This window comes from Vigna unguiculata, chromosome 6 (genome assembly GCF_004118075.2).
Source record: "Vigna unguiculata cultivar IT97K-499-35 chromosome 6, ASM411807v1, whole genome shotgun sequence".
Classification (NCBI taxonomy): domain Eukaryota; kingdom Viridiplantae; phylum Streptophyta; class Magnoliopsida; order Fabales; family Fabaceae; genus Vigna; species Vigna unguiculata.
The window spans coordinates 16,434,574-16,459,440 of NC_040284.1; the positions used below are offsets into that span (position 1 = coordinate 16,434,574).

Here is a 24,867-nt window from a genome sequence, read left to right on the forward strand (position 1 = left end):
ATCCAAAATTTGACCAAAAACCAGTTACAATCTGAAAGACAGAAGAAAGCACAAGTTTTAATTAAGTCAATTTAAATTTATAAAAACTAATATGCTTTTCCATAATTCTCTAACACTTAACGAATAAACTCTATGCTTCAACTTATCGGAAGGATATTTCAAACTTTCAGAGAAAATTTCATTTTCCCCAAAAGTACTTTTAATTTTTTTTTAATATTAAACTGTTGAACAAGTTTAAAATTTTTAATTATAGTAACATACTCCTAAAATAATAGCCTTCTAGATCGCTTATATAAACTATCATAACGTGCAGGAGCAATTACTCAAACAAAATTGCAGAAGTCTTGACTTCACACATTCTCCTTTTCATGGTGAGATACAAATTAAAGTCGTAAATTGAATGATAATTATCAACGCCACATGGTCAAATCAACTTTAGAAATAGTTCAGTTACTAGTGTTTCTAAAATCAGAGGTTCCAAAACAGAGATTATGATAAGGAAAGTGTTTTGTTTTAGAAAAAACAATTTCATGCAATGTTCAATTATTCAATTTTAAATACTAATACTGTTGAAAAAAAATGTTGTTTGTCAAGGAGGTATAACTTAATTGGTTGAAGAGGGTGTGAGTTGTTTTAAACTCCTGAGATGTATTCAATTCCTACAGATAAGACAAGTATGATGCTAACATTTTTCTATTCATAATTGGTCAGAGTATAAATACACCATAGATGAAGAATGGTTGTTTTATGCAGACGAAAGTTTAAAGTTGTATTGACTTGCATGATAAGAAATTAAGTTTTCAAGATGCCACAGACTACCAGAACAGTTACTAGTAAGGAATGTAAAAGAATCATAAAATAACTTGCTAAGTTGCATAATGCTATGGCTAAACAGAACCAGAGTATCAAAAGGTCAAGAAGATTGAAATGTAGAGTTAGAAGATATATAACTTACATGGGAATATTTCTATGGGGAGAATTGGCATGTACAATTAGAATGCAGGGAAAAAGCAATCTAATTTTCCAGTTCACTCCTTATCCAATCTTGTGAACACACCAAAGCTTGAACAGTAGCAGGATTAAGTGAGCTCCAATCACGATCAAGGACCCTTCCACTATGATTAAATGCCAGCTCAGGAGCAACCTTTGCCATTGGAATTCCTAAAACATTGCGTGCCATCATGGATAAGACAGGATATCTGGGGGTGTGAACTCTCCACCAATTCAGTATGTTGAAATCAACATTGCGTGGAAAAAGGGGTTCTTCCAAGTACTTGTCTAGATCTGATTTTGTACCTTCACCCTGTGAAGTTTCATGGAGAAATTTATCAAACCCCATCAATCGATCCCTTGAATCCTTTGCAGAACCTTGTAAGAGAAGTGGGCCATTGCCAACTTGCCAGGCCAGACCTTGATCATGAGATGCTAATGGGGAGCCTATCGAATGTTCATTGTATAGAGCTTTCACACCATCAAAGACCTCTTCAATTCGACTTCCAGACATGCTGCCATAAATTTGTGGATAATAATAATCTACCAACTTCATCTTGAATCGAGGGTCTAACATCGCAGCAACTGCCAACCCTAAACTACATTTTTCCCAGTACTCATCAAACTTGCTTCTCAATCTTGATGCCAAAGAACTGATATACTCATCTGAATTCTTGCACCATTCAATCAAATGCAGCTTAACATCACAGAGCTCAGGGAAATATATGTTTGCAGTTGGATACTTATTCTTAGTGAAAACATTTATAACCTCCACAAAAAGCTTCAAGTAGCCGGTAACTGCTGTGATTCTCTCCCACTCTACATCAGATAAACAGACTTTGTAGGCAGTGTCATTTTCTTGCAAGAGAATTAAAACATCCTTGAATTCTAAGGCAACTTCAAGCATTGAGTATGTGGAATTCCATTGTGATGCATTATCTAGACATAAACCCTTTTGACTCAGGATCCCAACTTCTTTAGCCATCTCATTGAACTTTGCCAGTATAATTTGTGAACTTTTAATGTAACCAATAGTTTGGCGAATCTTAATGACTATTTCACTTACAGCTCCCAGAGCATGCTGAACCATGGCATTAATAACATTTGCAGCACATCGTATATCAAATAATTGCCCATTACAATAAAGAAACCTGTTTTGCAGAAGTCTATCACCAATTCTAACGGCAATGTTATCACAGGTAGAGCAACTATCCAGTATCATGGAAAATAGTTTACGGTCTATGTCCCAATACATTAGGCAACTCATGATAGCTTCTGAAACCATGTCTTCAGTATGAGAAGGATCAATCCTAATAAAATTTAATATTCTCCTTCTTAACTGCCAGGATTCATCAATGTAATTTGATGTCAAACACAAATACTCTGCATCACCCACAGCATTCCACACATCAGCACTAAGACTGATTTTCCCAGGCAACTTATCTAACATCTCATTAACTTTTTTCTTCTCTCTCTCATAAATCTCAATACAATCAGCCTCAACCCTATTCAACGACACAAGCTCAAACAATGGCTGCAGATTTTTTACAAAAGCTCTGAAACCAACATGCTCAACCATAGCCAATGGGTATCCATGTAGAATAATCATACGAGCCAGGTCAAATCGACTCCGTCTTTGATCAAAGTTACTAGTCCCGGGGTTGACAGAGTCATCTTTCAACTGTGTCTGCTCAAATTTAATATTGACAAGACTAAGGGTATTATCATCTTTGTTTGTATCTTGGTCTATATTGAAATTCGCAATTGCTAGAGTTCCTTCCTTTCTCTTTTCTCTTGTAGAAATGTATTGTGCTATGCCATGGCTAGACCTTCTCTGACACCGAATTAAATGGTTCCTTAGATGTGATGTTCCGCTGGTACTTGAACCACTAAGTTTCTTTTTGCAATGCCTACAAACAGCCACACAGGTGTCGCCTTTTTTAATCCTATCAAAATCATTCCACACCACCGATTTTAACCTACTAGATTTGACAATAACAGCATCAGACATGTCCATCGCATGAACCTGAAAGAAAGCACTATTAAATTTAATTCAAACATTTCCATTTAGCGGGTTAAAATGTACTATATGCTATGTAATGTGGGTGCATGTGTGTTTATAATGATGAAACTGCAAGGAGATTTTAAATCAAAAATTGTAAACAAATTGTTACTGTATGGAGGTTAGGAACAACTAGTCCAGTTTTCAGAACTAATATTCATACAGAGTTTTAAAAAAAATATGAATGGCTATTATCAGAAGGATTCAGAAGGGGGTGAGTTAAGATGCAATACAAGACGCTGGAACAGGGCACAATGTCCCTAAAAGCCTAAAGTTACAAATAAACTCAATATTACAATATTCACGAATTTCCCAGCATACAAATGCTACTAGAATAAAAGTTTTAAAGGGAACCAAAGCTCTAGATACAGTCTAGGTAATCTTCAGTTCAATAAGTGACTAACAAAAGACGCTTAAACTTTTAATGTTGCCTCTAAGACACTGGCCAAGTTTAAGAAGCAAGAACTGCATAATGGAAACAATCACATCAAAAAAGTTTATTTGTATTTTAAAAGTTGAAAATTGAAAGACAAAGGATTTTTTTCTCACAATTCCATAGAGGGTAACAGCTATCCTCCAATGACATTTGATTCTTCTAATTGCATCGAAGTCCACTATCTATATATCAATAACAAAATGCATCCAGGAAATTTCATTCAACTCAATTAATCAAACATCTATCTAATTAATCCTCAACTATAGAAGTAACTCTCAGGGAAGAATGATCCCTTCTCACAATATGAATTCTTCATTCACTAAGGGTAATATAATCCAGGCAGAACTACTTGTATAAAATCCAAAGATAAAAACTAGAAAGTGAAGAAGATCACAGAGTTACATGAGGTTCAACATTTCATTACTCAGCACAGATTTATAGAAAATAACATGCAGCAGAACCAATCTCAAAAATTCAAAACAAATGTAGCAAAAAAAAATAAAGCTGGTTGTAAGATCAAAGTTTGCTTTGCATTTCCCATGCCATTCATGATCCATGCTAGAAAATACTAAAATTTAGTCGGAGAGACTTTTAGTCAGTGTACAGGACACTGTTAAAAATAAAATAAAATAAGATATACAAAACCTAAGAATTTAAAAATAACATTCGTAACAAATTTTGAAACTAAGAAACAAGAAATCCTGAGTAAATTTATCTTCAACACTTTGCATCGATTCATCACCGAAATTTCACCATTTTCCAGCAAGCAAACTTCCACCCCTGTCATGAGATCAATCACGTCTAACACCATGCAACCATACAATTAAACCTCTGGCAACAAACTAAACATAATAATAACAAAAAGGGTACACCCAAAAGAACACTTCCACTTTTTAAGTAGTAAATAACCCATACAAATCGTAGATAAACAAAGGAATGATTTTGAGACAAGTTTGAAACACCCATTAAGAAATTCTGGCTAAATCAACAGAGAATTCCCTGTTACAACCGACAAATAATAAATCAATTCTTTTATTTACGAATAAAAGATCAAGAACATAAAAATAAGTGTATGTATGTACAAGAAAAAACATGATAATGAAGTCGTAGGAAAAAAAAAGGAACGAAACAGCGTACCGCGTCGGATAATGGGTGGGATTCGGTGTAGTGCGTAAGAAGAATGAAGAAGGGTTTGGAAGAAAACCCTAATTAGGAGGTGAAAGAGGGAAGAAGAAAGAAAATGAAGAAGAGAAAGCAAACGTGGTCACACAGAGGCAGAAGCGTCCTATTCATCTGCTATTGTGGAAAGTTTAAAAGGAACAAATTCATTTATGTAAAATACAATTTTTTTTATATCTTATAGTATGTGTTGAGTTTATCTAAATATGGTTGTTTTTTATTTTTAGTATAATAAAAATATGATAAATATAAATAAATAAATATATATATATATATATATATATATATATATATATGGATAACAGGTATGGAAATTAAAAAGGTTACATCTTGCCAAGGTATAAACTTATTACTATCATGTTTCTGTGAACTTAAAAACATATTGTATTTTGTATGAAAATATGTTTTGTTTATGACTTAATATTATAAGTCAAAAAGATCAGCAAATTAAATGTGTTTTTGTTGCTATTAGTCCTCATTAGGATAGAAAACAAACTATTAAAAAAGTTAGATAAAATAATGTAAAAAAATAGTGAACAAGAATAATAACTGGTATGTAAAACTCTAGAGTTTTCATTATTTTTTTAGTTTTTTATATTTATAATCTTATAGGTAACTAGTCCTCCAACTCAAGTGTCCAAAAATTTAAAAGCGATGAACTCGATTTACCACAACATATAAAGGATGTTTTTCTATTTTTGTATATATAAAGTATTTTCTATTTTATTTTTAATAATATTTTTAAATTAAAATAAAAAATCCAAATTTGATGAATAAGAAAAGAGTGGAAAGCCTACTATTTATCTTCTACTTTTACAATTAATATCAAATAGGAATATCTTAATATATATTATATATTGTTATAAATTAAAATAATATATTAAATAAAGTGTCTCGTTATATATATAGAATATAAAGAAGAGTAACATCAATATAAATAAAGGGTCTCATTACAATAAATTAGTAACAATAATATTGTATTTTATTTAACATATATAAAAATAAAATTAATTTAAACATTATAGTTTAACTTTTGAAAAAGATAACATGTTATAAAACTAAATAAATATGACTATTATATAAGAAATAAATAATAGATTTGTCGATTTGACCTACACTTTAACTTATATGACCTAAAAATTGTGATTACTATATATCCTTCTTTAAAGCATATTTTAAAAATATTTTTATACGTCTCCATTTATTCGTTGTTATTTAAAATTATTTTATACATAATTTTATTTGGTTATTAATAAAAATATAAATGTATTATGTCCTTTAAGAAGTTTTAAGTCTAGAAAAACATCATACAAGAGACAAGTGTTTAAACGTCATCCGTTCTCGATAGTGACGAAGCTATCATTGAGTTGGCCCGCCTTTTTTGTGTTAGTGCATCAAACTACTTCTTCTTTGACACTGACAATGATATATAGTGTCAATAAGGGTTCATTTCTCCTCGGACTGTCCCATACGATGCCACTAGTCTCACCATTTACCCTATTCGAGGACATGGACAAATCGTTGCATCCACCTTCATACCACCAAGTTGATCCACCTTTTAATGTTTAGGCCATTACCAAACCTCAACTAGTTGTTGTCACTACCGCAACCAACCTCACAGTCCCATCTTTTTTACAAAGGTGTTCCATCTTGGTTTTGGGAACTTAGTCTTGTCAAATTATATTTAGGTCCTTACTAAAGATAAATAAATAAAGAGATGTAAATTTTGCTTATGGAGTGCTAATCGTGCATCACTTGGAGTGTTCATTTGTGATTCTATGTTGGAGGCAGTTGAGTTTTTCGCTCGGTGAGCAATAGCTATATGATTTTTTTTCGAGGTTTCATATTCCTTAAGATTACTTACAAAATCAAGATCACGAAAAATTATCTTTCTTTAAATCTTCTTCAAATGTGTGGGACAAAAACATACATTTGAACAAGTCTTTAATAATGTGTGTGATATTCCTTTGTATCAACTACCTTCTCCTTGTATAAAGGGAGATATGATCTCTATGCAGATTTCTAAAAAAGTTTATCTTGTTGGTTTGTAGGAATGTAAAAATCATTTGCATTGGTGTATTTTGTTAACAAAAGGGGATAAACCGCTTACACATTTAGACCTTTGTAAAATATCTTGATATGGCTTAGAAGGATTTTGGGTCAATGGAAGGTAATTCCACTTGGCAAATGATTCTATGAATTTGCTTTTCCTTTTTTAGAAGACACGTGAAAGGTGTTGGCTGTTGGAACTTGGAATTTATCTCCTCACATTCTTCGTGTTTTTTATTGGACAAAAGACTTTGTCCCGACTTTCGTGAAACTCACAAAAACTCAATGTTGGGTTCGTATTCATGGTTTTCCTTTAGAGTATTGGTAACCGAAAGCGATTCAATAACACATGGAATTGGTACACCTTTATCTTTATAGGATTACACCAAGAATAAGTCTTGAGATTTCCTTGCACACGTCTTGGTAGATGTTGATTTGTTATTTGATTTGCCTAATTAAATTTTGGTGAAAGGTCAAGATTTTGTGTTTATTACTAATGTGGAGTATGAGAAATTGCTTCTATTTTGTTCAAATTGTAAAATGATTGGTCATGGTTTATTTAACTTTTGACGGTTACAATATGATGCTAATGTCAATTCTGATAAAGAGAAAATAGTTGGCGCAAAAATTATCGTACAAAGGTGATTGGTGAACAAGATGAGACTAAGGTCATAACGTTAAAATGCCTATAAAATTATTTGAGAAAAGAGAGATCTTTCAACTAATTTTTCTTCTCTTTTTTTAAATAAAAAGTCTTTCTTAGAAGTTCAAAAATTATTTACTTAAAAAAAACACTTTATATCGAATATAATTTTTCATTATTTAGTTTAATCTAATGTAACTTGATCATAAGTCTCAAAATAAAATAAAAACATCTATATTTCCATAAGAAACAAAAATAAAATAGTTCACACTTATAGTTTTCAATATCTTGAGAAACTTTAGACTTGTCCACGGTCTCCTTCGATGACGGAACTATATGGTGACAGGGGAGCGACGACTCCCCCAAATTTTTTTTTGAATTTTTTTATATATATTTATATATTTTTTAAAATTATATTTATATATTATTTATATTAAGTTTATATTATGAAAAATAATAATAAAAGATAAAGTAAAAAAATTTAATGGAGACATTGATTTATAAAAGAGATTAGAGTTTTTTTTCTGGCTATAAGATCTTTTCACCATGTAAATTATCATGAAAGTGTGTGAAGAGAAATAAATACAAAGAGATAGATTGGGAATAAAGGTTGGGAAATATATAGATTGAGATTGAAGTATACATTCTTGCATGATTTCTCACATATCAAGGTTAGTATCTTATTATGATTTATGTATGTTAGATTTATGATTCTTTTTAGGATATTTCTCCAAAATTAAGTTTATCCCAAATTAATATAAACTTTAATTATGATTTTGGGATTCTTTTGTGAAATTGGTATGAACGCTAATTATAATTTTCCCCAAATTATTCTAACCTTTAATTATGAAATTTAGGGATTTTGTGTTTTTCGCTACCTATGGTAATTTTTTTTAAAGTTTTGAATTTATACAGTGTTGCTTATTTAATTAAAGTGGTATGAGTTTTGTTATGTTTTGCATTGTGATAATTGTGATTTGTGAATATAAATTTTATTTTTTCTAAATATACAAGAGGTGATAAATTTATATTAGAAAGATTATGATAAAAAGTAAAAAAAAATGATTCCTTTCTTTTAAAGAGGAAGGTTTGTGATAAAGATGGAAAAAATGCATTTACGTTAACTAAACTTGAGAAATTTCATGAGAACCAAGAATTCAAGACAATCAAAAACAAATCTCTAAAGTTCTTAGAATTACATATAATGAATTTAAAAATTCATTAAAATGCGATTTGAGAAAAACGACTTCAAATTTGACAATATCACCAAATTAAACTAATGAAGTATGAAGGGCTTATCTAAAATAGTATTCATGGTTTGATATCATAATATAATAACATGATATAATAGCGAATGATCGTAATAATTTTTTGAATTCTACTATTATGTGTGTTTGTTTTAAACAGAGGAAATAAAGATAAAAGATGAAGAGCTTTTTTTCTAACTAAAAAAAATTATATATAACAAATCTAATTTGGCACCCTTACATTTTTTGTGCAAGTTCCGCCACTGGTCTCCTTATAGTTGAGAACATCTTACAAAACTTCTTCTATGTCTCATATTTGATTTTCAAACTTTAAAAACGAATAGATATAATCATTTTAACCCAATTGAGTTTCGAATGTGTCAAACAACCTTTCATACTAGCATTCAAGCTATTTATATTGTTTGACACGTTCGAAGACAAATGTAAGCCTAAAACATCATTTGTACTTTCCTTCCATCTGAGTTTCAAAAATAACATTATATAAATATAATTATTCTCATAAAATCCTATTATATAAATACAATTAAAGTATATCATACCGAGCATAATATGTCATAATCTTGTTAAATATAATAATTGACATATACTTGGAAATTATAAGTCAAATAGCAAATATTTTGTCAATTAACTTTAACCATCTTAAATAAATACAAGCATTCTCAAAAGGACTACCCACTCAATCTTATATACTCTTCTACACCTAAATTCTATTATCCTCGTACTGACTTAACCTCTGTTTGTTTCTACCTATTTACTGTAGTAGATGACAGATTTGTAGGTGAGTGTTGTATTTGTTTCGGCTGATTGAGATAATTTGCAAGGACATATTTGAAGGAGTGAGGAGAAAGTGATCCTTTCTGAAAGAGATTTGAGTAAAAAGTTATATAGTCTTTGTAGAATTACTATTTTATCTTTGTACCTTTCATTGTTCTGGTCTTTTACTGTATAATATATTATCTTTTTAGCGTGGATAACTGATTTTTTTTGTTTGTTAAAAATGCATGTTTTTCTTTAATAAAAATTATGGTATTTTATTATGGTAAAAAGAATTAAAAATATACCTTTTTAAAATAATATTTTAAAATTTGTTACGTAATTACAGGAAAACATTTAATTTAATTTTTCTGTTACCGGAAAATTTTTAATTTTTTTACGTCATTAACTAAAATAATATTTATTATAAAAGGTTGTAATTAATTAGGTTGTAATTTTAAACTTTTTTACGCCATTAGAGAAAAATGATATTTATTATAAAAAAATTGTAATCATTTAAAATGTAATTAATTAATACTTTATTTTGAATTATAAATTATTCAAATTTAATTAATTAAAAGTTATATTATTATATTAAATTAATTAATATTTTATTTAGAATAAATTTTTGATTAGATACAAAATATTTATAGTAATCACGAATGAATAGAACTAAACACTTTTTGTTAAAATATTATAAATTTGTAATTTATAAATTGTATTAGATAATTATGGTAGAAATAAATATAATTGATATAGAATTTAGAAATTATTGGGATTAAATTTTAAAAATGATGGTAAATTTTTAATATTTCTTGTTTTGTTTATTTTAATTTATTTTTTACCATATCCTTCAAAATACAGTTGTCCTCTTACATGAGATGGGTGGTGGTAGATGTTAACTTTAAATATTAAATAGTTTACTCTGAAAAAAAAAGAAAAAGAAAATGACAGTTGTCTTCTTGCATGCATTAATTGTGGTAGAAGTGACTTTTAAATATTGAATGCTTTATTGTAAAATGTTGAGAGGGGTTGATGGGGTCTATTTATGTTGAGAGGAGGGTGATTCCCTGTTGCTATTTTAAGAGAATTTGTTTTGCTTTGTTTGATTATTCTGTAAATCCAAGTAAGTTTTGTTCTTGTTTTTGAATCAGGAAGAAATAGATACTTGAGCTTATGTATACAAGGTAAACTGTAATTTTATTTTCTTATCAATTAAACTATTTTTTTAATTTATCACATCACTCACCATTTTTTATAAACTTTCCTCTCATTTCTCTTCGAATCTTGTCATCTTTCTCTTAACCCAAACAAGTCAATTTCACTTCTCTTTCTTCTTAAATTCACTCCTTCAATTTCACTTCTTGAAACAAACACAGGCTTAGTGCCGGTGAATATTCTCCGGGTGATCTTTCTTCGGTTTTATTCACAAATCAACAATTCAGTTTCTTTTATAAAACTGATTAATTAAAAAGACATCTCTCTATTTTTAAAGTTTGAAAATCAAAGTATATCTTTGTACAAACTATAATTTCAATTTTGCATTATCTTGTGTTTAGACCACCTTAGTTATTTTACAACTTTTTCAAATACTAAAATGTAAAGTAAAAAATAATAGATAAATATTAAAATAAAGCACATACATAAATTATATAACATAATATGATATAATTTATTTATTTATTGAGTTTATCAATTTTTTTATAAAGCACGGTTCTTGGTAAAAAATTTCAAATAGTACATTATTGACAATATTAACTTAAACAATAATGTTTACTATTTATAATCATAATTTAGTGAAATTATGATATATTATTCACAATTTGTATTCGAATACCACAGTTTATTGTTCATGGTTAAAATTCAATACTGAAAAACTGAAATTTGAACTTCATTTGAAAAATTAGATTTACACTTCACTTTAACACATTCTTATTGTGAAGAAAAAAAATGTTAGAATTTGATTAACTGGAACTAGAATTCAAAATTAGTTTTTTAAAATTTTTAAAGAATAGAGAAACTATAAAAATATTTAAAATAAAACTGCAGTAATAAAAAATAATAATTAACATCTAAAAGTAATTTTTATAATAATTAAAAAATTGAGTTGATATTGAGATTTTGTTAAAAATATTATATTATTTTAAAACAAAAATAAAAAATTTAAATATTCATATAAATTAATGATTTAATTGTATTTATAAGTAAATGTAATTATTAATTTAATAGTAAATAGTACATACTTATTTTTGAAATTAAATTTATTGCAACAACTTATTTTTGAACAAATAATATACAAGATTATATGTTCATCAGTTTCAACACCTAGGGTTGAGTAACGCACAAGTTACATATATTTCAAATGTAACCAGTAGTCCGACAACTAAAGAAAATATGATTAATTGTTTTATTATATTATTGGCAAAATACACACCTTTTACATTTTACAAACACACCTCTAATCATTAAGTAGTCCTTTGTAGACACCCGATCTATTTTGACTCTCCATCATGTAAAGTGTTGTGCAAATGATAAAGTTTTGGTTTTCCAAAACTTATCAAAGCAAAAATCTACCCTACTTATACATCTTTTTGCTAAGATTGTATATGTTGATTGCACTGTGTATTATTCTCTCCATTCCAAATCCCTTTTTCCGCTCTACTCTATACAATGTCTTTCCCTCAATAGCTTGCATGAATGTATCCACCAAAAGTATTTTCCATTCAAACCCAAAATTTAGCCTCGTCTAAGTGGTTTCTTTTATGATGGAGTTCAAGTATAGTCTTGAAAATCTTACCTTTAGAGGAGTTTCATCTAACCATTTATCTTACCAAAACCTTATTTTATTTCCCTTACCTTTTCTCCATGTTATTTTTAGCCTTGCAGTCACACACTCTCTTAATATCTCTCCACCATAATGAATCCTTGCAGTCATCTTTTGCATGATCTAGTTTCATCCATGACCTATATTTTGTGACCAAAAATTCTTTTCAAAGACTTGAAATGTCCATACTAAGTCTCCACTTCAATTCCATTTTTCGAGTAGGGCTATATTAAACAATTTCAAATCCTTTACCCGTAAGCCACCTTATTTCTTTGTTTTTGCATATCACTTCCCACTTAACCCATGCAATTCTCTTACCTTCATGCCCACCATCCCATAGAAACTCTCTCTGAATTCTTCTAATAATTTTTTCTTCAACCAAAGGCATTTTTATTATTGATAAATAATATAAGGGAATGGTTGGCAATGCAAATTTTATTAAGGTTACTCTTCCTGTAAATGAAATATGCCTACCTTTCCATATGGCTAACTTTTTCCTATTTTTTTATATCATATCCAACAAAAGTTTTTCCTTCTATGGTTGACTCATATTAGGATGCCTAAGTACTTGAATGGTATATTCATGATTCTGCAATTTAATAATAATGAAAACCTTTCAAGCTCCCTATGTTGAACTCCTATGCCTGCTAACTTGCTTTGTTAGAAATTAACTTTAAGTCATGATGTTGATTCAAAACATGTAAGGATGATCTTTATAGTCATAATATTGTTTAAGTTAGCTTTAGCCACAAAGATAGTATCATTAACAAATTGTAACATACTAATCGCAATTTGTTTATTACCAACTTTTATCCCTTCCAAAAGTCATTTGATTTCAGCTTGTCTAACTAACCCAACTAGTCATTCGACCACAATAAGGAATAATAATGGGGCTAGAGGATCCCCTTCCTAAAGCCCTTTAGAAGGTTTAAATTCCTTTGCTAGACTCCTATAAATTAGGACAAAAATAGATGACGATTCTAAACATCCCCTAATTCATTTATCCATTTGTTATAGAATCCTAACCTCTTCATCATATACATGAGGAACTCCCAATTAACAGACTCATATGCTTTTTCAAAGTTAGCCTTTACTATTATGCAACTCATCATTTTTCCTTTTAACTTCGTCAATCACTTCATTTATTGCCACCACAATATCTAGTAACCCCTACCTTCTATAAAAGCATATTGTTTTTAGTCAATTACTTTATTCAACACTTTATTCAATCTCTTGAATAAGATTTTTGAAATAATCTTATAGACACTTCCCACTAGCGATATGATACGACATGAATTTGTCCTTCTTAATCACATTATCTTGAAACCTTGTGTAAGGTTGCATAATTATGTGTTTTGCCTAATGGAGTAAGGTTGAAAGCTTAAAGAAAAATTTAGGGTGTCAAAGTGAGCCAACACGACTAATACTGGTGTTGATGCTCTAATGCAATCAATTCTTTATCAGCAAGTATATTGGGTTGTTTATAGTACAATAAGTGTTGAATCGACAAGGATTTGGTAGAATACACAAATTCTAACTAGTTTGAGTTAAATAAAATAGTGGTTGAGTTGTATGAACGATATGCAAATGAGTTTATGATACGAAAATGGCGTTGATCTCAAATATCAAATATTATATTAACACATATTTAGTAGAAGTTTTTTTCAAGACAGTGAAGATGTATTGAAGCTAGATTTCACCACTTTTTCCCTCTCTTGTATTGGTTCAACTTGTACTTACAAAGATGCAATCATCCAAGTACTAGGAGTTCTCTTTAGGTGTAACTTTAAGTCCATTCCTAGCACTTAAAGCTTAGGATCATTAAACTTCAGTGTGATTCCTCAGTGATTGCTTGAATGACTCACTTGCATTAAGGTTAGGACTCTATAACCAACTACAACCTTAGATTTATTCTTAATATCTAAAAGCATAAGGAGAATTAGTTAGACCACAACTTGGAACCAATTCTCACTCAATCCCAAACTAGTGAAATAAGATGAGTGATCAATTAATCCAACATTAAGCATAAAATAACTCACAAACATGTAATAAAAGCATACTTCGATAGATAAAACACTACCAATACAAGAGAGTTCCAAAGGGTTACATCTTGACTTCAACACTTAGAGAGCTTTAGTTCCTCATACTAGATGAGAACATTACAACACATGGAAGAATCATCTCTCTTTTACCCTCAAATAATATTTACTAATTACAAGAGAAAGTGTCTACAAGAACTCTCTGGGAGTCTCTCAAAAGAACCTCACAAAAAGTCTGTCAAACACAAGGGTGTAACTATGTTTTTATAAACTGTCCAGAGTAGTGCTCGACAATGGACTTATGGTTGCAAGTGTAGAGGTTTCTTCCCTATTTGGGTTTCCTTCATGGCTCGAGATTCATGCTTTGGTGTTGCAGCTCCTAGGATAACTTCCTAGAGAAAAGGATTTTCATGGCTTAGGCTCAGGTTTACTTCTTGAGGTTTCCTTCTACAATGAGTTTGTTAATGTGACTCAAACCTCAAATCTATTGCTCAGCTGCACCAGTGTCAATTTTGCCCTAATAGCTTGAAATTCATTCACTTTCTTTATTTTTCCACTTTGACTCTCTATTGATACTAGGAATTGCAAAACAAGCTAAATTGGGGTGATTTATACAAAAATTCATTGAAATAAAAAACAAGATAAGTTTCAAAATCATCTTAAATTTATCACATATTGGACACTTATCAACATGTTGACTCATCAAGGGTTGAACTAAAGTGCAATTCAATTTACTTTTTTGTGTGCTAAAAAGTTTGTAACTTGAATCGACCAATCATGAGTTGGTGAGTTGATTCACTTAAGAATGATTTAGTTTTTCAATTTATTTTATATATCTATTATATATTGACTTGATTCATTATTCCATAACAGAACAACCAAAGTATTAATTTATTTTACCAAACATTATTATAAATATAGTCATTTAAAATTAAAGTGTTAAAGCTATATAACCTGAAAAATAAATAAATTAAACATTTAAAGTATTCAAACATTATTCAACAACATTATAATATTTTAAATAGTCGAACTATCAACCTACACAATTAAAAATAGTAAATAATTATAATAAAAAGCAGAAATGATAAAAATCTATAAAATTTAATGGTTGGTTGGGTTAACCTACATTCAACCTTAGTCAAATTCAATTTAATCCACACTAAAAAAAACTAAACTTTTTCCAACTCAACTCAACTCAAACTTGTAGCGAGTCAGTTGAAACCCAATTTAATATCTCTAGAAAATCTTTTATCATAGCTGCATCGCCAAACTTGGGTATGATCTTCACATAGAGCACAACATTTAGAATGTGAGGTTTTCCTTTGTTATGATTGCCCATTAACATGTTTAAGGGAATTGAAGTTGTACAAACTTACAAACATATTAAAACTACAAAGACAAATAAATGATCTTGTTTCGTTTATACTTTTGTTGACATTATGTGAGGGTCTTTATACATTTTGATAGGTTTGAGAAGATAAAGCTTTCGTTCTTTTTATATTCAAATTTTGTTGAGTTAACTCTTGTTAGCTTTAAATGATTGTCTTTTATATTTGGAGTTTGAAGAGAGGAGGTTAAGAGCTTCCAAGCTCTTAGCAAATTTTTCAAACTTATAATTACAACATATAACTTTTTATTTCATATTTTTAATTTTTAAAACATTAGATGTATAACTCTTTTTGAGACATGTCATCTTTTCATTTGATGTACTTAAATTTAGCTTGACTTTTTATCTTTTGAAAACAAAGCTTTTAATTTTTGTTTTAAATGTTCTTAAAATTAGGAAACAAGCATAAATCATTCTAATAAACAAAATTCCACATATTTTGGAATTGATAGGCTAGTAATAAAACCAATATATAAAATTCAAATAAATTGGTTAAGATATTTGTTAGGTTTCATGAGAAAGTAGATTTAGAAGCTTTGTGTTAGTAAGTGGATAGACTCTACGTGAGTGAAAGGTAAAAACTTTATATGAGTATAACAACTAACATTTTTACATGAGTAGGATATTTGGTAGCTCTCTGTGAACTGATAACTTTGTGTGAGCTGGTAGTGGTTCTGTGTGAACCTGCGACTCTATGCGAGTCTGAGACCTTGTGATGAGGCAATGTTTGCTAATGTATGTGTTATTGTGTATGTTGGAAACTAAGTAAATTATGCAGATAAATTGGATAATAAAATATATGCACTACCTTTTAATTATAGGTTATATTTTTTTTGTTAGCTTACTCTTTAGTTTGTTTTGTTTGTGTTTGACTACAGTGATCGTGACTTAACACAAGAGCATATGATAGCACATGCATTGAAGAAGATGCACAACATTGAGGAGTGTTATGTGGAAATTCTTGGGAATTAGTTTTCCTTAGTTATTTTTCATATTTCCAAAGAAATAAGTTATTTTCATTTGTAAATGTTTTGTTAAGATGACAAATTCTTTGATTTTTAAATATTGAGACATCTATTTTTTATTACTTGGTGAATAAATTAAATTTCTATTTATTCTTTAAACATTGCATTAGAGTTATAGGTATTATTATGTTTTCAGTGTAAGCGTTATAAAATATGATTTTTAGTATCGTCCTTAGTAGAGGTGTTACACAAAATATATTGTATAACAAGATGATATTGTAGGTGATGATGCAGAAGCCATCACGAGCAGCGGAACTTGAAGAAAATATGTAGGGGTGCCAAATTAGATGTTTTATATATAATTTTTTTAATTAAAAAATTATTTTCTTTATTTTAATCATGCAATTCAAACTTTTCAATTTTTAATTTTTTTAATTTGTTGAATTCACATAAATGAGTATTCTAATTTTTATTTCAATTCAAGAGTATTCAACTAATTCATTGTATGTAGTTGAAAATACAAAATATCAATATTTTATAATGTTGGATTATACTAATTTGAGAAAATATAATTAAGGTGTATGCCAATTTCATACAAAAAATTCCTAAAATCATAGTTAGGGTTCATACTAATTTGGGAAAACTTAATTTGGGAGAAATATTGTAATGGAAGAATCATAAATCTAACATGCATATATCATATTAGGATACTTATTCATGAGATCGTATGAGTATGCATATTTGTTATCTTTGTTCTTCAATTTCTTTTTCCTAATCTGTCTTTCTTTTATTTCATACTTTTTTATAACTTGTTGTGGATAAACCTTATAACCAAATATAAAACCTTAATCTCTTTAACCCAGTTACTAATCCATCAAATTAATTTTTATTTTACTTTTTAAACAATAAAAATATATAATATATATAAAACTTAATAAAATAATAAAAATTATATATATATATATATATATATATATAAAATTAAAAGTTTGGGGGAGCCAGGGCTCCCCTTTGTCCTAACCTAGGTCCGCCATTGATCACGAGCATGACAATGTTTTTATTCATCCTATTTTTGGTAAGAACAATAAAAGTAACTTACTGTTTTACGTATATGAACTACAATATCATTTGTATATTAATTTTCAGCAGCTCCTCCACTATATTTTCATTCCCCCGTCCAATTTCTTCTTCTCTTCCTTTTCTTCAAATTCAGGTCCTACTTCATCTGTCCATTGGAAAAAGTTACAGTGTCCTTCGGTTTGCAATGAAAAACAATACATAAATAACACAAATAAACCACACAAATAAAAAATTTCACATACATACTTCCCAATTTCGACATCTCCAAAACATTCTCCCATTATTCTTCACGACACTTGCTCTCAGAAGTAACAACTTTTACCCACAATCACAAAGCTTACTTCCCATATGTGAGGATGCAGAAGATGTTGATGAAAATGTAGATTCATTATTCTTTCTCCCAGCTCCAACAAATCCTATTGGACAACCACAAGATTTCATCTCACCTAATAAAAACATGGCAAAATGTTAACCGTAAAATACAAAAATCTCCAATTCAATAACACTACCCACCTTTCGAATCACCTATACCGTTCAAGTAAGCAAACCACCTATCACAAGCCAACCTTCATATGAGTTTTCGCAAGATGACCACCAAAGTTAATGCAACAAGTTTTCTTTCTCCACGTCTTTGGCCCTTTTCGAAAGCACCATCAAAGACTTTAAGTTCTTTTATTTTTATTTTAAATTTTTGTTTAAAACAAAGTATATTAATTACAATTGACAACTATTTCATAATGTGTCAAATAATAAATTTGAATTCTGAAACACCGTTACATATATCAACAAACTGTGCTGCACTTTAAAAAATCTGATTTCAAAATCCATTAAAAATTTGAGAATAAAAAACATATTTAACATATTTATTCTTTAATTATATAACGTCATCATTCTTGACACGTAAAGACAAATAAAAAGAACTAATATAATAGTCACATCACCTACTAAAAAACATTAATAGTAAAAAAAGTTAATTAAAAAAATAAATCTTAAATATTAAAGAATAGATAAAAACCGAAAATATCCTATATTATTAACCACAATTTTATTTATTTATTGACCAAATAACCTTATATTTTTTAATATGTGAACAAATAAGTAATATATTGGATAGTCTAATAATCCGATTAATAGAAAAATTAAATGAAAAATATTTAATTATTAAAAATGTAAAAATCTAACCACTCAATCAATAAGAACAGATTTCATATAAATTCAAATAAAAATTCATTAAAACCTTAAAACATAATTAAATAGTAATAAAATTCGATCAAGTGCCAAAACTCGGGCAATTTAGCAGTGATATAATGAAGGTCAAAATTCAAAAGAATACAGGCACAATATATATTACGAAACGGTGCGTTCAGCTTTTGGCAAGAGCAGAAGAATCAGAAGCTGCAGTGCTGCACCCGCCGGTGTGAGTGTGACCATCATTGCTTTTCTTCGGTTTAGGGTCAGGTGAGACATTTCAACCCACCCATAATCTCTTTAGTATTTACACATTGAGTAACTTTTCCCTTCTGGGTATTCTTTATATTTCGTTTTACAGTGAACAGTTTGTGTCTTTATTTCAATAGGGAGCAAGAAGACTTCAAATTTCGAATATGGCTGCAACTTTTGCTTCCAGATGTTCTCGTGGTATCTTATTTCACAACCCAACTTGTGTATTTTTATTTTATTTTGGAGATTGAATTTTTTGTTTCCCAAACCTGATAATTATGCTTTGGAACACGAGGAGCTTTAGAGTTTATTTTGTTATATAATATTTTATGCTCTATGGTTATGAGCTCGAATATGTTTGTGTAAATGAAAAATGCTTGCCTTACCAAGATCCATTTTTCTTTTTCAATTTTTTTCCATTTACCTGTTAATTGGTGTTTGGTTTCTCTGAAATTTTATTTCAATTGTGTTGTGTGTTTTGAACAAAGTAACAGAACATAATGCTCAGTGACAACAGGTTTGAGATTCACATTGATTGGTCTGAACTGGAATCATATTGATTCAGTTTGGTAGTTGATAACTAAGTTGTATTGAAATGTACTGATAAACAGTCATTATTTATTAACTAGTTAGGTTAATTGGCCAAAGAAATACTAGGATTTGTGTTAGAGAGAAAGGGGCTTCGCTTGCAACTGATTTGGCCCATTGAGAGTGGATTCTATGTTAGGAGACCAGCAACTGCTTTGAAATAAGAAAAAGTTTAGGAGACTTATGGTAAACGATAAACGTTGAGAAGTAGATCTGTACCCATCAAAATATCTAGAGCAGTGTATTGGTTTCTGGGGGACTTTTCCCTTTTTCTTGCAGTAAAAACTAGTTCTTTCTCACTGTTATGAACTATGATAGATGTTTTATCCTGTACATAGGGCATGTTTGGATAAATTTCTCCATAATGGCTTCTAGGAGAGAAAAAATACGAAAAAAAAAATTAGACAAGCTTCTTCAAAAGTTGAAATTAGCTTATACGTAAGCAGATTTGTAGAAGCTCTCCAATATCACTTTCTAACTTTTTATTTTTTAATTTGTCCATAAACTAATTTTAAGCTATGGAGAAATTCTTTTTGTTTTTGTTTCTTATTTTTTAATCCTAGAAATTGTTACAGAGAATTTTGTCTAAACAAACCTATAGAACATTTGTTACAAAACCTACCGAAGGGTATTAACTACATAACCACATGAACCAAATGAGTACTAGCATGGAATATGTACCTGGTATGGGCATGGTAGCCATATAGGCGCAGCGCACCTATGCGTCATAGGTATGCAGTTCCCATTACTTTCTCATGTTAGGTGGATCTTTAACATTGAATTCGAGTTCCTATCCAATATATTTGCTAGCATCTTTAAGTTAGATATTTCATTTTTCATAGAGACCGAGTGTTGAATAATGCTAGATATGTTAAGTTCTTGTAATTCTTGAAATGCTTCTTAGGAGTGCGGACAGAAGCTTTTCTTTTTGGTTTATCAGCCTGGGAAGTCCATTCACTTTACTGTCAAGTCAATAAGCTTTATGTGGGAGGCTGAACTACTTATATCTAGTTCTAGATTGCGTGGAGTTGAGTTGTGACCTTGCACTCATACTTTGTTTTCCTACCACCCGTTTTCTGAAGCATGGAGAAAGTTTCGAGGGTAGGATCACAGCCACACAATATTAGATATCTGCCAGCCTTTTTCTCATTATAAGGGTTTGTTTGGATGGTTTTCCCGTAAGTTATTTATGGGAGAGGAAAATAGGAGGAAAAATTGAAATTAGCTTCTCCTTAAGCTAAAATTAGTGTATGCATAAGCTAACTTGTTGAAGCTCTCATATGAATTCTTTAAATTTATATTTTTAACTTATGCATAAGCCAATTTTGCTTATGGAGGAGAACTTATTTTTTCTTTCTCATTTTTCTCTCCTAGATGAACTTCCGGAGAACCTCGTTCAAATAGACTCTAAATTTGATGTAATTTTGTCATTTGTGTGATTTGAACTAATGACTAAAACTTAGGAACTGAAAAATAGAAAGTCAGTTTCACTTTAATAAGCTTTCTAGTAAGAGCTTGACATGTGTAAAACAGTTTTTAGAACCTAAGAAATGAGGCTTATTTCATAAGTAAACACTCAATTGCACATTCGCAAAATGAAGTAGTGAACTTGGGAATATTCAGTGCTCAGATTCTGCTTAAGAATAACAATTATTGAAGTTGTAACTTACTAGGCAAGCTCAGCTTCTTCTTCTTGTTGCCCCTGTTGAAGCTTTCTTTCACTGGGTGAAAATGAAACGAGTATGTAGACTTGGAAAGTTAATAAGTTGCTTGGAATTTCGCCCTTTTAGCAAGAGTCGCATTCATTTGTACCTTTAACTTCCTTGTGTCTATGCAAGTGATTTTTGAAAGGATGTTTTTTATGCCCAACATGTTAAGATTTTGTTGCTGTTTAGAGCCTGTCTTTCATTCTTTCATTTTTGCTGTAGTATCATGTGTAGCTCTGAGAAGTTTGTCGAATCTCCTGTTATGTACTTAAATTATTAGAAGATGATTTTGTTGTTTGGGAACATGTAATGATCCTTTTGTTCAACAACTGCATTCAGGACTAACCTGAAATTTCACGTGTTAAGCTCTTATATTTTCCTCTCTCTCAGCTCTCCTGTCATCTTCTTTTAGCATTGAACCATGAAGTGAATATTTTTGATGTTGACCAGATGATATTCTAACATCTAACTTGCTACTCTTTTTGTGTGATGTGTCAAAAAACTGAAATAGTTGGTCGTTCTCTGTTTGGTGGATTGAGCAACAGTTCCCCTGGTTTACTTACGACATCACATGAGATAACATGCAACAATTTGTTTACTCAGGTCAGTGCATGAATATATTAGTTGTATATTCTCATGTTATGCATATATTGTAGCAAGCAATACCTTTTCCTTGTTATGCATAGATATGTATGTTTTTTTAAAAAATGTGTTTTCTTTTTCTTACCCCTAACAAAAACTCTCTTCCATTTTTTTAGCAACAACGCACCTTCATACAGATGAGGACTGTTCTCAAGGTTGTGGATAACTCGGGGGCCAAAAAGGTGATGTGCATACAGGCACTGAAAGGGAAGAAAGGGGCAAGATTAGGTGACACAATAATAGCATCAGTGAAGGAAGCACATCCTAATGGAAAAGTGAAGAAAGGAAAGGTTGTATACGGGGTGGTTGTGCGTGCAGCAATGCAAAAGGGTCGTTGTGATGGCAGTGAGGTCAAGTTTGATGATAATGCTGTGGTGCTTGTTGACAAGCAAGGCCAACCTATTGGAACCAGAGTTTTTGGACCAGTGCCTCATGAGCTCAGACAAAAGAAACATGTCAAGATTCTTACCTTGGCAGGGCACATTGCATAAATGAGAAAAAAAGGGTCATCCTTAAATTTTGTTATGAATTCCAATATCACATCTACCATTTTTATGTTTTGGGTTTTTTGGTGTGATGTAAGTTTAGTACTTTTTCAATTTATGAGAAGTAAAACAGGAGGTGTAGAAGACTTCTACTTAAATAACTACAACTTTATTTGATTTCTGACCTGAAAATGAACTAGGGACACGAAATTTGATGTGTTCTTCATGTGTAACGTATGCTCTTTTTTTATGCCTGATTTGATCCCAAGTCCGATGATATAGAATTGTAAGGGTCAATTGCCGCATCTAAGATATTATTCGTTTTTGAATTTGAAGTCCTGTTACAATTTTGTCCTTAAGATGTGAGATTATTGGATATATTAGAACAATTTCATTATTAGCAATAAACACCTTTGAGTATCTTGTTGGTGAGTAGAACGAAAGGGTTCAAATGTTAGAATACATGCTTACAAACTAAATGTGAAAAGGAAAGAGAAGAGGAGAATGGAAGGAATGTGACATGAACTAGAATATACTACTTTCAAGTTCAAAAGCACATGCAAACCTTAATCTTTTAGAATAAATATACTTGGCCTTTATGGTTATTTCTTCTCATAAGGGAAAAGAAGGCTTTTGGGTTGGCCCTCAAACATTCTTTGCTTGAGTTCTTCACCCTGCTAGCACACTATTATATATACCTTAGAAACTACTTGCAAATGTATCTAATTCTAAACTCCAAAGATTTCATCTACACTCCAAATCTGCTCCCAGCAAAAGATCTTAAAACAGCTTCTTCATCATGGGCATCCTTGGAACAATGGCAAGACATTTGGACACAATATTGGGGTAAATGAATCTCTATCACTTCATTATATTTTATTAAGACATATTATTATATCAAATTATGTTCTAAGCGTAATGTTTTCAAACCAATTAATGATATATAATTTTTGAATCACATAGCATATTCTTAATGGAAGCTATACCTAACAAATTTCTCTTTCCATAGTTTCATAAAACTGTGTACATATAATGCAGTCTCATTCTTTTATCAGCAATTATTAACATTCTAATTTATCTGTTTTGGTTTCTGTATACCAGGCCTGGAGTGTTGCTCCTATATCCTTTGTAAGTACATGGACACAGTAACTTTTATCTTCCTAATTGATTCTTAATTGAAACAAGAAGAAAACATGAACATATGAATGCACAAACTTATCCATTCACATACTCTGATGCATGAATTACTATTGGATACAATAACTAAATGCCTTGTGTTATGAGTAAATGTAATAGATACGCATCAATGAGGGCAATTGAGAGTCCTTCAACCTTGGATGATCAACAGTGGCTAACATATTGGATTTTATACTCCTTCATCACCCTCTTTGAGCTTTCATGCTACAAGATCCTAGCATGGTATGTGCGTAAAACTCGATCTATTCATAACCAAAAAAGACATAAAACAAGACTAAAACTATGATTTTTAAATATATCAACTAAAACCAGTTTTGAAGGAATCTTGAGATTCTATAACACATTTTACTGACAAGTATGTCTGTAATCTCTTAATCTTTCTAAAGTTCTTTCATGAAACTTAACAGAAACATAGTTATTCTTTAAATGGTTGAATTGAACATGATATCAGAACAATTGTGACAGAAATGAACAGTTTTTGTTTTTTATGTGTTTAGGTTTCCACTTTGGCCATACATGAAGCTGGTGTTTTGCCTCTGGCTGGTATTGCCAATGTTCAATGGAGCTGCTTACATATATGAGAACTATGTGAGGCAATATGTGAGGAACATAGGAAGCTTCTATGGAAATTCCAAGTATCATGAAGACCAAAAGAAAGTTCTTCAGATGATGAGTTTTGATGCAAGGAAAGCCGTTGAACGTTATATAGATACACATGGTTCTGAAGCCTTTGAGAGAGTAGTCAAAGCAGTATGTTATAACTTTTATCTTTCTTTTGATCTGCATAAACAAACTTTACCTCATAAATAACATTGCATATGCAGGCTGATAGAGAAGCAAGGAGGCACTGAAGAATAATTTCACCAAATTGATGCTTCCAAGAATTTACATATATCTTTTAATCAATAATTGTTGTGCATCAATTACAAGGTTTAAGAACCATATATAATTTAGTTAAATGCCAACAATCTTGAACTTTCCAAGGGAAATGAAACTAAGAATGACTCTGATTGTGTGTATCAGACATGAATACTTATGTTCAGTTTATATTTGTTCCCTACTTTGAACATTTATTGGTATCAAAGACTTCTGAATCATGCAATTTTTAATGAATTAATAGTAGTTTAAATTTGA

General features: G+C 30.2%; 3 protein-coding genes across 5 annotated transcripts; 2 read left to right on the plus strand and 1 right to left on the minus strand.

Moving 5' to 3' along the window:
- Nucleotides 1–833: 833 nt before the first annotated feature.
- On the minus strand, nucleotides 834–4,803 carry LOC114188081 (zinc finger BED domain-containing protein RICESLEEPER 2-like). 2 transcript variants are annotated; one of them, XM_028076597.1, is made up of 3 exons: nucleotides 4,626–4,799; nucleotides 3,602–3,670; nucleotides 834–3,016 (listed from the first exon to the last, which is right to left on the minus strand). In XM_028076597.1, the coding sequence occupies exon 3, from the start codon at nucleotides 3,005–3,007 to the stop codon at nucleotides 1,016–1,018; it is 1,992 nt and encodes a 663-aa protein (XP_027932398.1). In that variant the 5' UTR covers nucleotides 3,008–3,016; nucleotides 3,602–3,670; nucleotides 4,626–4,799; the 3' UTR covers nucleotides 834–1,015. The 2 variants fall into 2 exon arrangements, with proteins under 2 accessions (XP_027932398.1, XP_027932397.1); XM_028076596.1 differs by lacking the exon at nucleotides 3,602–3,670 and having other exon boundaries at nucleotides 4,626–4,803.
- A 14,183-nt stretch (nucleotides 4,804–18,986) lies between these two features.
- LOC114186641 (50S ribosomal protein HLP, mitochondrial-like) lies at nucleotides 18,987–22,861 on the plus strand. Of its 2 annotated transcripts, none has more exons than XM_028074603.1 (4): nucleotides 18,987–19,133; nucleotides 19,225–19,313; nucleotides 21,921–22,012; nucleotides 22,168–22,861. In XM_028074603.1, the coding sequence occupies exons 2-4, from the start codon at nucleotides 19,280–19,282 to the stop codon at nucleotides 22,540–22,542; spliced, it is 501 nt and encodes a 166-aa protein (XP_027930404.1). In that variant the 5' UTR covers nucleotides 18,987–19,133; nucleotides 19,225–19,279; the 3' UTR covers nucleotides 22,543–22,861. The 2 variants fall into 2 exon arrangements, with proteins under 2 accessions (XP_027930404.1, XP_027930405.1); XM_028074604.1 differs by having other exon boundaries at nucleotides 19,009–19,133; nucleotides 19,253–19,313.
- Nucleotides 22,862–23,243: 382 nt separating this feature from the next.
- LOC114186642 (HVA22-like protein f) lies at nucleotides 23,244–24,827 on the plus strand. Its single transcript, XM_028074606.1, has 5 exons — nucleotides 23,244–23,382; nucleotides 23,638–23,664; nucleotides 23,833–23,955; nucleotides 24,231–24,483; nucleotides 24,558–24,827. Exons 1-5 carry the CDS (start codon nucleotides 23,336–23,338, stop codon nucleotides 24,582–24,584), a joined length of 477 nt encoding a protein of 158 aa, XP_027930407.1. The 5' UTR covers nucleotides 23,244–23,335; the 3' UTR covers nucleotides 24,585–24,827.
- Nucleotides 24,828–24,867: the final 40 nt, after the last annotated feature.